The 15,367-nt window shown below is 43.6% G+C and overlaps 1 protein-coding gene across 1 annotated transcript in view; it reads right to left on the bottom strand.

Moving 5' to 3' along the window:
- PEPD (peptidase D) overlaps nt 1-14,487 on the bottom strand; it is a 106,691-nt gene extending 92,204 nt beyond the window's left edge. The window contains exons 1-3 of the mRNA XM_088536528.1: nt 14,458-14,487; nt 11,396-11,579; nt 9,965-10,092 (exon numbers count right to left, since the gene is read on the bottom strand). Coding sequence (XP_088392654.1) covers nt 9,965-10,092; nt 11,396-11,579; nt 14,458-14,474 — 329 coding nt within the window. The 5' untranslated portion in view covers nt 14,475-14,487. The remainder of the gene's footprint in view (nt 1-9,964; nt 10,093-11,395; nt 11,580-14,457) is intronic.
- Nucleotides 14,488-15,367: the final 880 nt, after the last annotated feature.

The following is a 15,367-nucleotide window of genomic DNA, read 5'->3' as shown; positions in this document are numbered from 1 at the left end:
AGTTATATTCAATTATGGTCATTTCAAGCACATTTGATACTTTACAAAGATGCAGAGTATTTTTCTCTGAAAATGACTACAAATGAATCTCAGGCAGGTAGAATAAGTTAATTGGTTACAATTTTGAACTCCATCTTTTGCGATGCTGGTATGGGCTGCCAGTTTCAAAGTTCTGATTAATCGCTGCAGAGACGACACGTGAAAAAAACACCACAGAAAGTCATAAATTAATTAGAGGGATTACCCAGGTGGAAGAGATGATCCCAAGTATTACTGAATCATGTCTCTTGTTACCTATCCAAAAAATTAACATTCTTAACACATTTGAACAGGAGCAATACCCTGCTTTTACAGGCTGTGTGCGTGCGTATAAAATTTTTTAGATCTCTGGGCAATGTAAATGAGAAAAAAAATCTACAGAGAATAGTACAGTCCAAACCTCAAAAGGCTCAGTCTCCTTTCTGCATGGTTTTATAGCTCAGCCTAACAAATATTAGTATTGTTCCCAAGCCATTTCGGTATGAAACCTAGAGAAGAGTGGAAGTCATGCCTCACCTTGTAATGGAAATAAGCAACTTGGAACTCCTGGAGCCCTGCCCAAGTGCTCTGTGACCCACGTGTCTAGCCAAAAATTGGAAATCTCGTAGTTTATGGTGGTTAGAAAGAACAAGCAGAAAGAACACAGAAGTAGAAAGAAAGAAGAAAGAAAACAGTGCAGAAGTCCCAAGCTCCTATTTATTTACCAGAGCGCAGTCCCCCTTTGTGTCACCAAAGGGGCCAGGACACAGGAGCACTCGTTGCACCTTCCTGCCTGTGAAAAGGCCTGTGTGATTTTGGGTCAGACACCAAAGCTGCCTACAGCCCCCTGATGCCTCCTTCCTTCACACTCTCCCCTCTTCCCTGATGCACTTCACCTGCTTTCTTACTCTAAAGCTTTTCCTGGCAATTCAGAAAAGCGAAAGGTGCCTAAACACGCAAAACCACATTTTTAAGAGAAGATTCAAAGGTTCAGCTAAATTCCCAGGAGTACACAACATCATGCTGAGAAAGCGAGAGGCTCAACAAAACCACCACCGAGTCACTGCAGTGCAGATTTTGCTGCCAGCTTTGAGACTGTTACGGCTGGCCCCCATTTCAACTCACTCCTTCACAGAGGCACGAAATATCTACTCCTCTCTTTACCCACCACTAAGATAAACAGCTCTTGCAGCTTATCTATAAATATACTAAACATTTTTTCAAGTTTTTATGTATTTGGACAAAATTCAAACTTCACATATTAAGCAACATTTTACTAATACACTAGGTTTCAACCTTTAGACCCAACAGAAACTCAGCTGCATTGTCTAAAACCATTTAAAAACTGTTGCTCATTACATTGAGCAAGAATTCACAACAGCAGCGAATCTTAAGAGATTTGTACAAATTTGAAAAAATTTGCTGTAAGAATTCCATTAGGCAACATCTCTTTGTATTCTAAAGGACTCTGGAGCAAGAGCCTAGAAAAACAAACAGGATAAAACAGTGTTTTCGGGCACAGAACTACATTCAGAAGACAGGTACAAACGAGATAAGTTCTGTTAACAATTTTTCTTTGGCACGTATATATGCATATATACATAAACACAAAGATATATAGAGATCCATATACTCGCACAGGCCTCAAAAGAAAGGAGCACCTTTAGGAGAACACGTGAATCACAGGCAATTCCAAGCGTCCTGGAGCATGGCAAGTTTTCCAAATTGTCTCCTCTAAAACCTGGACACGATTCCTTCCTCTGCGCAACACAAGTTAAGCAAAAAGCTTGAGCTTTCGGCACTCCTTTTAAAAAGACACTGCCCTGCCAGTCGCTTTTGCACCAGCCTGGCAAAAGTCCCTTATTCTAACAAAGTCCAGTGAATCGGAAGGTGATGCAGGCAATTTTCCTATGCCCTTGACAGGCTTGTCTTAATGTCAGTGCTATTTTCACATACCTTGAGCTTCTTAAAATACCTGCTGCCAACTTATAGGTCATAAAAACGTGAAAGATGAGAATAAGCACATGTTTTTGATTTTCAGTTTGATTTCTAGATGCTTTGATTTCCAGACATTTGATATTGTTACTTGTCCTGCTGCTCGATTTTGCTAACAAGACCTTCCTGCTGCTCCCTGCTCAAACTCTTACAGCTGGCTGGAGAACTCCCTTGCCAACTCCTATAAAATATGTGGATAAACACATTACTTGCAGCAGGTTTACTACTGGAATAGGAATTAGCTCATCACCATCACTTTGTGGTGCTTTTTCTTTCCCCTCAAATGCAGACTGAAAATACTTTATTGAACACCTACATCAATAACCATGCACAAGGGGCAGTTGTGCCATTAGTGCCTCGCAGCACACGTTGTTTGAAGGAGAACAGCCAGCTTTGCTCTCTCTCACGTTTCACAATCCCCTCGCGCACTCGGGACGCGTCCGACCGCCCTGTCAGCTCAGCTCTCCTGCGATCAGCTTGTCTACCCGGGCAGACACGCGGCAGGTCCGTACGGATTATGGGGCCAGCAAGTCCGTATGGATTGTGGGGCCTTTTTCACCTCCACATTATATAAAAAAAGAAACAGGTAAACATTTCTGAAGCAGAAAAGGTAAAGGCTAATGAAAACTGATATGAAATTCACAGAATTCACTTGTTTTTGATCTGGCCTTGTTTGTGTTCTGAAGGTATTCTCAAAGAATGGTGCGTTATTGCACTTTCATATCACAAAAAGAAGAATGTGGTGTATATTAACACAGGCTTAAATGCCAGATAATAATTCACCTGAAAAAGGAAGGCATTAAATTAATATTACCCCATATAGACAGTCAAGTCGTATCCCAGGCTGCCTGACCACACATGCCGCCAATGAGCTTGAACTAGGGCCTAATAATGAGAATCACCTGCAACTGCTCAGCAGCCAGAAACACCACTGACATTCGCTTTATTCACCTTTTAAAGGATCAGTAGCACCACCTAAATGAACATCAGAAACCATTCTGAGAATCTATTAATACGTCAGGCAGGAAGACAGCAAGCTCTGAGCAAAAGCAGGAGATGCCACACTAAACACCGCCTAATGTGATTAAAACGCAGTCTTGTCCACCCTTTATTATATGTTAGGCTTTCAAATTCACAGCCTCTGTTACCGGAAAGTGATGTTATTACAAGTAGTAATTAAAAGTAAAGATTAACACAGCTAGAACAGAAACAGAATAGGCGAGTATCAAAGACTCTATTCATGATAAAGCCTAAAGCAAAATGTGTTGTACAAGATAATGTTCAGTTACAGCTCTCTTAAAAGGTCCTGCACTCACTATGTTGATTATTGTCTCAAAGGCATGAGAAGCTGTCAAAGCTCATATCAACAAATGAGAACAAGAAGATTCTTAATGTGGTGAGACAGAAAAGGTAAAACTAGCAAATATTACAGTCAAAGCTTTTCAGGGTAAAGTGCGCTATAATTTACAACAGCATTGCTTCCATCCTGACTTTTGCATTTGGAGTAACTGATACAGTTCACCATTTAATGGCAAAATCACTTTCTCTCAAGCAAATAATTTCTCCCAAGTAAAGTGTGCGCATATCAGCCTGACCACGGGTAGGGCTGGCAGGTCACTGCTTAAAAAAAGCCAAAGTTTCAGTGAGACTTTACACACGAAATAAGATCCCTGGTAATGACTAAGCTACAGGAACAGAAATAATACACAACCCATGTAGAACTGAAGGAGGAAAATGGATACAAAAAGCATTGTTTTAATGCCATCAAAAATTCACTAATGTTCTGCCTCCTTATTGCAGTATCATCAGGTTAACAGATGGCAAAGCATTAACCGAACAAGAAGGTGTCCACAGCTACTACGAAGAGAAAGCAGGAGGTTTTACAGGATGCTAACAGATGTTCCTGACTTGGCCGCCAAAAATGTGATCACATAGGTATGTAAAAGGAATTTCCCTCCCTCTCAAATAAGAAGATGAAAAGATATGAAGTTAGATTTGAAATATAATGTAGTACAAATGGGCTTGCTAGCATCACTGGCTGCCTTGTGCACATGTGTTATGACTGCTGTAATGTTTCTCTAGATCTCTGTTTGATCCTTGGAAAGACAGAAGTACCTGCATACAAGTACTTTCCTCTTTTCCCTTTCAATAATGTCCAGAGTAATATGGATTTCAAGAAAATAATGTAATTCTAAAGAATTATATCTGAAGATCAAGACTCGAGTGGATCTGGCTGAAAGAAGGCAACCAAGGCTGCAGCAGAAGCTGCATCTTGCAGAGCATCAGAACCACCACATGCATGAGACCAACACGGGGCTTCCCAATAGTCCAAATGGATTTTACAAAAGCAAATAATAGGTACAAAACACAGGCTGGTGGACTTATGAATGAGAAATGCAGAGTTAAGGAGACTCTCAAGGTTCTCCCTGTAAAAGGCGACACTCCAAACTTTGATTTGCTTTAAATAAACAGTCTCTCTTTCCTGTCCAGCTATTCCCATCACTGGCACTCTCAAGAAACGACGTGTTCGTTAAGCCCTCTGTACAGCCCATCTCGAGCATGGGCAAGACTGTTCTTTCTCATGCTGCTGCTAAAAGCCACACCTGGATATTAGAAAGCTGTGGTACAGCATCACTAAGTATTACCTGGCACTGCAGCAAAAAAGAGAAAAGGGGAGAAAGGTTTTAACTGTTATCAAAATTGCCAAACTGTGCATCCAGCTTCAGGTATATGCTGATAGAGATTATAAATCTGTGAACTGTTACAAGTTATCACTATTTTTAAAAAGCTCTCAACACAGAACACAGAAATTTAGGCAGGTGGGAAGCAAAGATCTGCAAAAATGATTTTTTAATTAAAGATATCAAAATTATAATCAAAAATATCAAAAATATACATTCAACTTGGACTAACAAGGCTTTTGGACAGCTGAAATGCCATAATAATTGCTAGACTGATAAAGCTGCTTTATTATGGATAACTTGAGAAGTCAGAGCATTAAAGTAGCACAGCTTTTTGGAAGAACAATCATGAGCAAAGTGGCAAGAGCAATCCAGACACTAATTATTCTACAAAAATATTTTTTTTATCACAAAAGAAATACCATAATAAATGAAACGAAAGCAAGAAATAGAAATCACTGTACTATGGAAGAAAATGGAATCACGGAAAACATGCAGTGTTGGAAATTACATGGAGTAAGTCTCATCAGTCAAACACAATCAGCTTTATTGTATGGAGTTTTGAAAAGACTGGATGGAGGGCAAAGCAACAGATGCATTATCTATGTAATAGTAAAACATTTGATAAAAAACTCTCCGAAGAACCTTACTCTCAAAAATCAACTCAAATAGACTTGGACAGGAATGCTAGGATATGACCAATGACTAATAGCTATTAAAAGAAGTGTAAAAAAGAGTTTAAACTGGAAAATAAATATAGATAAATAAAAAGATGAGCTTTTTACAAACAGCAAAACCCATCGACTACCCACTGACAAAGGCTGTATCAATTTAGGCTGATGTTTTCAGAAGTTAAAGTGACAAACCGCAATGGACTGCAAGTCTTGTTTAGTGGGATACTGTAAAGACTGAAATTATTTCTGATGTTATTCCAAAATAAAAGCCGTATTGAATATGTTCTTGAGATCCACAGATGGCATTTACAGGTGGTAACAAATTTTGTATATCAATTGCCATTTGGTACAAAACAGTAACAAAATGACCTAAAGGAACTTAAAGATTCAGTGGCGAGGGAGAAGGAAAACAGGTCGGGAAGAGATCAAACCGATACGTGCAGAAGAAAATGGCAACTAATCTTTAGAGCGAAGTGCAGGAAAAATATGAGGGAATGACAAGGCAGATTGGTTTTACCTTCTAAACCAAAAACTCCTCTAGCAGATATGTTTGAATACCCAGCCCTACAGCTTGTTACAGACAAGATGACTCATATGCAACATCAGTAAAGCTCATTTGGAAAACATCCTGCATTTCTGAAAAATCTGCATCAAGAAAAGCAATTAGGGTGATTTGGAGCCTGTCCCCTACAGCCGCCCTCCCTGAAAGCTCACACCCTTAAGAAGAGTGTTTCCAGTTTTGGTTGGCACTGGCCACGACTTCTTGCCCCCCAAACCTTGCACCGATGAACACACCAGTCTCACCACATCACAGAGCCAGACACACCACGCAGTACTAAGTTACCATTCACAGTCACTCAGAATACAAGTGCCACATTTGATGGATCCCCTGGAAGAAAAAAGAAATACCGAAAGTAATTTCTTGGCTGTGACACTACTCATTATCATGGCGATGTACAGCCTAGAGGAAAAAGAGTAAAAGCCCTAAAAGTTTGAGAACCTGCCTCACAAAAGCAGTATGCAAGAAAAAATCCACAGTTTTGCACCATTTCAAAAGGCAGTAAAACTTCTCAGCTTTGCTGAAGTCAGTCAAATTTAATCACCAAAACCAAAGGTTGCTTTTGACTGTAACCTACTGAGAAAATGAGGATAATCTTTAAGCTCATTAGGTCACAGAGAAAAAAATAACATTTGTAAAGCATTTCGTTGTGTATTACCATGGTCCCAAAGAGCCACACTAGGCTTAAGCTTGTAAATACAATTTTCAAGGGGCTTCTTGGAGAAAAAAAAAAAAAAGGATACAACGTTAGATTAATACTGGTATAGTTACTAACCAGCCCAGCAGGGCTTTAAGGAAAACACAGGAAACTGTATATAAATATTTCTCTGTCCCATTTAATACATATTTCTAAAGTTAGAGCATGAAAGTGTTAAAATATTTTTGTTTTCCATGAAAAGCGCTCTTTATGTGGCGAGGCAATTAAGTTATTTTGGCATCCGCTCCACATAAAGCAGCTGCCGTACAGTATGTTTTACTTTATAAAATATCTTTAATCAGCACACTGACTAGTTCTGTCATTTATAATTAGGGAGGTAAATGGCAGGTGCAGCACTAATTAGTGAACCTGAAGCCTCTGCGCGAGCCGCGCAGCCGTCCGAGCCCTGGGCTTGCTGGGAAGCGACGCGGTGGCCGAGGGCTGCGCGCCGGCCCGGCAGGGCCCTGGCACAGAGCGGGGCTGCCGCCCGGCCCGACCGCGGGGGCGCAGGGCAGCCCTCGGGCACGGGGACGGAGCGCGGCCTCCCCGCGGCCTGCGGAGCCGCTGCCCTGAGAAAGCCGCTTTTGGTGGAAGCACCTAGGCTGAACAGAGGGTTCCGTTAAATCTGCCCTCGATTCCAGAACTTGCCCACGTGAGATCGCGTGAAGAAAGGGGACGTGCACAACATAATTATGTTTCAGAAGCCTCTGCAATCTTGCGCCGCTGGCTTGGGTCTGTTTTAAGGCTAAGGCAGTCAGTGTGGCTCTGGGCACTAGCAAGCGGCGCGTCCTGGTCCCACAGCTCCGCAGAGCACCCACGCGGGGGAAGGCCGGGGCCGCGGAGCCCTCCCGGCTCCCGCTCCGCATCCCCACGTTCACTGCTCCTGGGCACCCTCAGCAGGCACCGCTGCACAGCGCCTTGGCCCGCCTGGAAGGGTCCCTGCCTCGGTATTCCACAGTGACTCTCAATATTTCCACCTCAGGAACCCCCTGAAGTACTGTCCACATTTAATATTAAAGGCAACAACACAATGTTCAGGCCTTACCCTTAAACTTCACTGCAGAAACTCTCTTTTCCAATTCCACTAGATTTCTTTAAAATCTACAGGCTGCATTCTAATGCTCTACCTCTCCTGAGACAGACACCCATCAGAGTTTAGCCGTATCATTTCAATCCTGAATTGATATTACAGCTGCACACAACGCTGACAGGCCAGCAACAGGCAGCAGCGTGAGCAGAGGTAGCTTTTAAGATTAAAATAATTATAATTCTCACAGTCCCCCCAGAATGTAACACTTCACCCATCTCTGACAAATGCCTTCAATCACTTCATTGTCTCTGGCCAAAACATGACTGTAATATTGGAAGAAGTAAAGTAGCTTCTTTGCTTCTTATGCATTATTTAAAGGGAAAAAAAGTTAACACCACTGCTTGCCACGTTACCTAAGCGAGATCTCTGAACAAAAAGGGGCTTCGTGCAAAAGAGTAACAGTCTAGCCAAAAACAAGATTAAAATAAGCAAATCATTTTGTAATACAGTAGTAGGAACGAGACTCCTGCAATAATTTAAAAATATCTGTGTGTTTCCGCCAAAACTCAAGTAGCAGATTTCCAATCTGCCTTGAATAGAAAACAGAAGCAGCAGCGGACAAACCAAACCCACCCTGCACTGTGACCTAGAAGAGCTCTGCACGACACCCAGTTTGCAAAACACCATGCAAGGCACTAAACAGATCTGTGCGTCATGGCTGTTAAACGAACGTTTCTCCAGCGGGCAGGTAGCTCCTTCCACATGCTCACGTAGCAGCACCTCCAAGGCAAACAACAGCAAACAAACAGCAGAGGCTGGGAGGTGATCTCTTTCTTTCAAAGCTAGTTTTGACTTAAAATTGAGTCTTCTGGGAAGGAACACAACCGCTAGCACTGTGGGATACCCCCTGCCAACCAGCTTATGGAGCAGAACCGCTACTGACCCTCAGATGAGTTATTCACCCATCCCCTTTCTGACAAGCAGAAAGAGCACATGGCCAGGCTGCCAGAAAAGAAAACAGAACTAACAGAGCGATTCGGGAGGGCAAGGAGGAGAATTCAGAAAGTAAAAATGCTGTGGTAAAAAGAATTACCTCACTATATTCGTGAGGTAATTACCAAGAGAGGTAAAGGCAATAAACCATTTTTATCCACTCCTGAAATCCCATAAATGAACCAATAACGAGTGCTGCACAACAAATCAAAAAAGTTACCATTTGTACAGAACACACTATTTTCTTTAAAAATGCAAAATGACACGGTGGATGCTCGATAATATTCTAACACTTTTCAGAGGAGGCATAATCAGTGCAGGTAGCAAACAACTGATGTGATCTAGCAGAAGAGAAGGGGAGGAAAAAGCTTTGTCTGTAAATGCAATCAAACATCACCAGGGAACAGGGTTTAAAGGGCACATGTGGGAGCTAAACAGAACCTACCCTCCTAAACAGCTGCAGCTTTCAGATGAAATATTTCAGATAGCAGGATTCACGTTTTAAAATGATCACAAACAATTTCAGTTCCAAGACAGGTCTAAGACACTGATATTCATATAAACTCCCCAAGAAGACAGCAGCCATGCCCTACCATATGGTCTGACACACTTCAGCATATGGGATTGGCTGCAACTGTTTTCCCCAAATTAGCATTAAAATACAAGTGATAGCTTCAATTAGAAATAGAAGCAATCTGAGCTCAAAATATTAAATTAGAAGTAATCCAATATTCTGAGATTAGGTAGACACCGAAAAATACAGACTGCTGGTATAAATATAATTAAGATTGAGAAAGTAAATGAACACATAAATAAATCAATTCCTCCAATGCTATGGCACTGAGCAGTATTTACTATTGGTGCAGATTTAAAAAAAAAAGTGATGTCTGTAGCATATTCACAGAAAAAAATTAAAAACATTTTCTCACAGCCTCTTAGCTCATATCAAGAAAGCAGGAGCACAGAGACTAAACTACCTCCTCCCATTCAAAAAGTCCCATTAGCTAAGAAGGGTGCAAAGGGCTAAGCTAACTTGAGAAGGTCTGCTTTTCTGTTTTCCTTCTTTTGGGTCTTAACAGAGGTCTTCTGGTTTCTTTTATGGTTAAATTCCTTTCATGGATATTGCAGTAGTGTTTAATTCTAAATGTATCGTCTACCACCAAACAGGAATATCACTTGATATCATACATGAACAATAATAGATAAGAATGGGGGACCATATGAACAACTACTATCAAAAATCAGATAACTCTTCAAACAGTTATATCAGATTAAATAGCCAGACACATTAAAACACAGTAAAAGAGTGTGTCTTACTTTCCCATCCAAACTGCATAGCTTTCAGGGAGTTGTGGAACAAAGAGCATGGATCTTCCAGTATCAACATCAACTGCTCCAAAGCAGCCTGCTTCAGTTACTCCAAAAGTCCAGTGAAAGTACGATTCCTAGGAGCAGATGAAATATATTCTTAAAATAAGACCCTCATTTCACCAACTGGAAAAATACAGCGTGGGACATGCTAATTCCTACTTCCTGCATTTGAAAGAGATCCCATTTGCTTCTGGAAGGGAAGGAAGTGGGTTAGATTTAAAGCATTTCGGTACAATTTGTTTTAGTAATGCAATTCTCTGTTGACAACTGGAAAGGATCTGAGATTAATAAACCACTCTAAACAGAAAACAGCACTTGACTCGGGACTGTAAATATATCATTAAATATTCCTCCAAACTACAATGAGGACAAGCAGTACCAGGAAGAAACAACCATGTTACATGAGAGAAGAAGGCATAACCAGAGTGCAGATGCATTGGGTTGTGATGGCAGTCCTGGAGCCAAGACTCGACTTCCTCTAGAAAAGAGGAAGCTGCAATGAAAATAGTCCTTGGCTAAATGGTTATTCAGCTTTAAGAATAAGTAAACAAGCAAAACACCTAACAGAACATGGAGATTAATTTTGATAAGGAGAAGATAAAAAAAAGACAAGAGTTGTGTACTCAGACATACACTCTGTTACTTTTAAAGGTGTATAAATCTCTTAAAACAGAGTACTGTGCACTAGTTTAGAAGATAGAATTTATTCTTTTTGTTTCTTCATAACACAGAACCATGCAGTTAAACTAACAAAGTGAAGCAGCACTACAGCATTCAAGAGCAGAGGCAATGCAAAACACAACCTTGCAGGAAGAGCCACAATTAGTTGTTATACCAACTTTGACAAAGACTACAAAAGCATTTAGTATGACATTAACAAGTTATTCAGTCTTATTTGCAGCATAACAACACACAGGTACTTATGGAAGAGTCCAGTTTAAGAACATACATTGTGGAAACTTCTAGTTTATAGTCTGTTATATGGAAAACAGTATTTACGAAGGCTTTGAATACAAGGTTCTGCAAATTAATTCAATCTCTAGCACTTGGGCGAACAGCAACACGCTGTACAACAGGTTATTTTTTGGTGACAGACAGGACTGAAAAAAAACAAGCACTCAGTTTCTATAGTTATGTTAAACACTACCAGAAACAGATTTAATCCGTTAAACCAGACTACGAACCCACATATTAAAGCACTGAAAGAAACTCCAAGCTGAAGAGGCAAAGTAAAAAGCAGCTAACTGATGTAAGTGAAACAAAGTAATGCAAGTGTGCGCACACCTCTGAAATAAATAATAATAATAAAGAACTCAAGAATGATGCAACTGAAGGGCCAGTTTCCTAACTGATTCGAAATGTTGCCTCGTCTCCTACCTGGCGAAACAAAACACTGGTGTCCGTACAGTATCTCTGCGTTTCCTCCCCACCCTGCAGCAGGACAAGGGAATTAGCCTGGACATCCTTGTTCTGTCGCAGGCGGTCACAGAGGCGCCTTCTGTTCAGGGCGAAGAGCGCTGCGGGCACCCTCAGCGTCTCGTTCCCCAGCCAAAAGGAGGGCCTGGGAAGGAAATTTTGATATTGACAATTAACAGAAGACAAAACAACGGTCAGCATGATTTAGAGGCACAGTGTTCCTTTACCATAGCAAAGGAAGTTGTTCAATTTAAATCGTACAAACAAGATGTTAACTGTTCCATTGGCATAGATGTTGTGTTAAGGCATGACTCTAGCCATGATGCATGGCACTACAGAGAGGAAGAATAAAATGCACTTTTCTTGTGAGTACCAAAGAAAAAGGGCTGGCACAGCTGACACAGCTGGCTGCAGCTATAGCCTATGGTGTGTCACAAGTGTCACACTCTTCCAGGTAAACCAGCGTGAAAGAGTATGCAGAAAATGACAACGGCTTCAGTCTACCGAGTAACAGCAAAACAGGAGAGAGGAAAATGAGTTCCTGAAAACCAAAGGGAAAGGTTACATCAAGCCTGGCAAAATTCCTTCAGCCAGTCCTGCAGGGAAACGCCGCGGGAGCTGGAGCCGGCAGCGCGCACGTGTAAGCTGACAGCGTTCCCATGTTCCCGTGTTTCCTCCGCACACACGCGTGCCTGCGCTCGCGCACCAGCGCCAGGAGCGCCGCGCTCCCGGCCTGCTCCGGCAGCGCCTGCTCCGCCGGGAGCCCCGACAGGCTCTGCTCAGCAGGGACTCAGCCGACAGAACCAAGCTTAAGGCACAGCTCTTTAAAATAAATAAATAAATAAAACCGGTTATTAAGTAATTCAACTGTTTTAAATACTACAAATATTGCAAAAACATACGGTTGGTTTGCTTGCCTTTTTACAGGTCCATACTTGCATTTTTTGCAGTTACCTATAGAAGCAGTGTAGCCTGTTATGGGCTTTTTTTAAAAAAAAACTTATCTGAGAAGAAAAGAATCCCCTACTTTATGTTTGTTACAGCAAAACAGTGATTTGGAGCTTCAATACTACAGCTGAATACTGCTTTATCAATAAAACCGTAAGATTTAAGTCCTGTTTGCCTAATCTGCCTCACCTTCTCCCAGCTTATTGAAGACTCTTCTGAAGAGCTAGATGGTCATTTCCTATTAAAGTAAATGGTGCAGTTAAATTGTTACTGTGCTAAAATGACAAGAAATGAACCACCTATGAATTTAACCTTAGAGAACCTGAGTGAGGCATTTTAATTATTACAGTTTTCACTGAAAAATGAAAGTAACCTTTGATTTATAGCTGCATAAAATAACCTCCTCAAAGACTTTATCAGCACCAGAAATGTAAACTCTACAATTTCTTACTGCAGACGCAGCACAAAAGAGCTAATAAAATGTTTTATTTTACTTGTTTATAACTACTTGATGTAACAGTGTAAGTCATTTCAGAAGGTGAAAGACTTCTCTTGCTAATCCAATTTAAAAACTATCTGTCTAGGAGTTCAGCTGATGATGCCCAAAACCCAAACGTGATTGTTTTTATTCCTTCCCCCCACACGTCTGATAACTCTGCCAACAAGGCAGGTGCTAATAACAAGGACAGCAGAAAACCTTTTGGGACATATTAGCTCAGCATGGAAGTCCAGCATAAGCTTTCATTTTGGGGTACCCTAATCCAGGCAACGTCTACTTATGTGGCTTAAATCAGATATCGAGCCCTAAAGAAGCAAGGGCAAGTTCCGTCAAGAAAATCTGCCAGGTTCCAGGGAGGACCGGGCCTCGACCTTGCTCCCTCCTCAGTCTTTGCTCTGCCCTTCCCCTTGTCTCCTCTGCAAACCAGCTGCACCGCGCGGGGCTCCAGCGGGACCGGCACCGCGCGCCGGTTCGCTCCGTGCGCACGGCCGCGCTCCACAGGAGCCGCTCCGCGCTCAGGCCACGCGGGAATTCGAGCAGGACAGCGGCTCTCTGGAGAGGAAAGGTTGGCTCCACACCTGGCTGCTGTTTCGGAGAAGGAGCTCTCACCACACGCAAGGTTGCAGCAACCGTCTTTAAGTACAGAACTGACCATGCAGCCGCCGTGACGCCGCGCTGCTACCGACCAGGAACCGCGCCACAGCCGAGGAACTGCTACCCCCTTGGTCGGTCTCTCACACTCCTTCCTGCACAGCTGTTACCAGCACACAGCCCAAACAAGAGCTTTTCTATTTTATCATTATTTTGCTTCAAATATAGCTAAGACCATTAAACTACACTTGTTTCTTCAAAGGATCTTTTTCTTTTGTCTCAGAGCTGTTGACTTTTCAACAGTTGATCTTATTTCAGAAGTTTTATATGTTTGCTGAGGTTACATTCTGTTATTTTATGATGCACCTCACTCTTTGCTTTTGTTTTGAGGCACCTACCAGAACGCGCTGGTAACTATGAATCCTATTTTACTTACGTTTGTCACGTTTTTCACTTAATCTTCTTGTTCCCCCACTTTTTCCCCTGTAAAATTCAGACTGCCACCTCCACCCTACGCAGCCATTGGGACAGGACGCAGACAGCAGGGAAGCTCAGGAAGCACTGAGTTTTTTCGTGTGTTTATGAAGCGGGGCTTCCCTGCCTGCGCGGAGCCGCAGCCCCAGCGCGGTCCCTGCTCAGCGCTTCACCCGCCCGGCCGCCCGCGAGCACGGGGACAGGCTGCAGCCGCCCAACCGGCGCTCTCCTCCACCGCCAGCGGAGCCCCCGGCGCTTCCCTGCGCTCACACCCCGGTCAGGGCCGCGGCCCGGGGCCCCCTGCTAGGGGCGAGCTCCGCAGCGCCGCTTCCCCCCGCTAACACGGTCTAACGGAACCGCTCACACGACCGGCAGAAAGGAAAGCCTCAACCGCGGGCGATCCGCGGGCCGGGCTGGCGCCAGGCCAGCCGCGAGCGCCGCCGGGCCGGGAGCTCCCGGGGCGCCGGGCCGGGCCCCGCCGCTGCCGCCCGCCCGCTCTCCCCGCGCTTACCCCGCCGCCGCGGCCATGTTGCCTCGCCGCGCTCGGGCTGTCACGTGGGGCGGCGCGGGGCCGCCGGGAGCGCCGCCCGCCCGCGCCCTGCCCGCCCCGAGGCGCCGGCTCCGGCCCCGGCCCCGTCCCGGAGCGTTTGCACTGAGCAAACCCCGGCGCGGCCCGCGGCCCGCCCGCGGCCATAACCGTTACCGGCACGGGTGGCGCGGGGCTGCTGCGCGCGCCGCGGGAGGCTGCTTCCACTCGTAGAATCGTTAGGGTTGGAAAAGACCTTCAGGATCACCGAGTCCTGCCGTAAACCCCTGCAGGCTCTGGAGAGCCCGCATGGGGTGCGGAAACCAGGACGGCTGCGCAGCCGCCCTCCAAAAATCCCCCTTGTCTTACCATTCCTTTTAAAAAGGGTATTCTGCCTTGTTGCTCTCCAAAGCAGGTTTTTTGGGTTTCTTTGTCCAGCATATTTTAATTTCCTCGTCTCTTCCCCAGGGTCATTGTGTCCTGCTTTCAAAAGCTGTCCTTGAGAGCTAGAAGAATTACCTTTATTGTATTAAAACTCAATAGAAAATAAGGCTCCCTTCCTTGACTCCTTGTGGAAGAAAAATCATATTTTATTTTGTTGTTTGTCACCTAAAACTTCTTATTTTCCCATCTCAGGACTTGAAGGAGTAAAACTTCTGCAATATGCACAAATGAAACTCGTTTTCCAGGCAGCTGTGCTGGCAGCCAGCTGCAGTGCCAACCGCAGGAACGATGCTGGCAGCCTGACGGGGAGCAAGGCTTTATTGCACACATAGATAATGTTAATTGTCTCTTTGCACTGCATTGACTCTCCAATGAGATAATGCCGTGGTAGGCCTGAACGCCCGAGAGACTAGTTTAGAATATTTCCTCTAAAGATTCGACTTGACAGTTA

This window comes from Tinamus guttatus, unplaced genomic scaffold, assembly GCF_059628265.1.
Source record: "Tinamus guttatus ecotype Peru unplaced genomic scaffold, ASM5962826v1 Tinamus_guttatus_pri_ptg000674l, whole genome shotgun sequence".
NCBI classification, from domain to species: domain Eukaryota; kingdom Metazoa; phylum Chordata; class Aves; order Tinamiformes; family Tinamidae; genus Tinamus; species Tinamus guttatus.
Note: the sequence above shows the minus strand (reverse complement) of the source record. Positions and strands in the feature narration are given on the sequence as shown.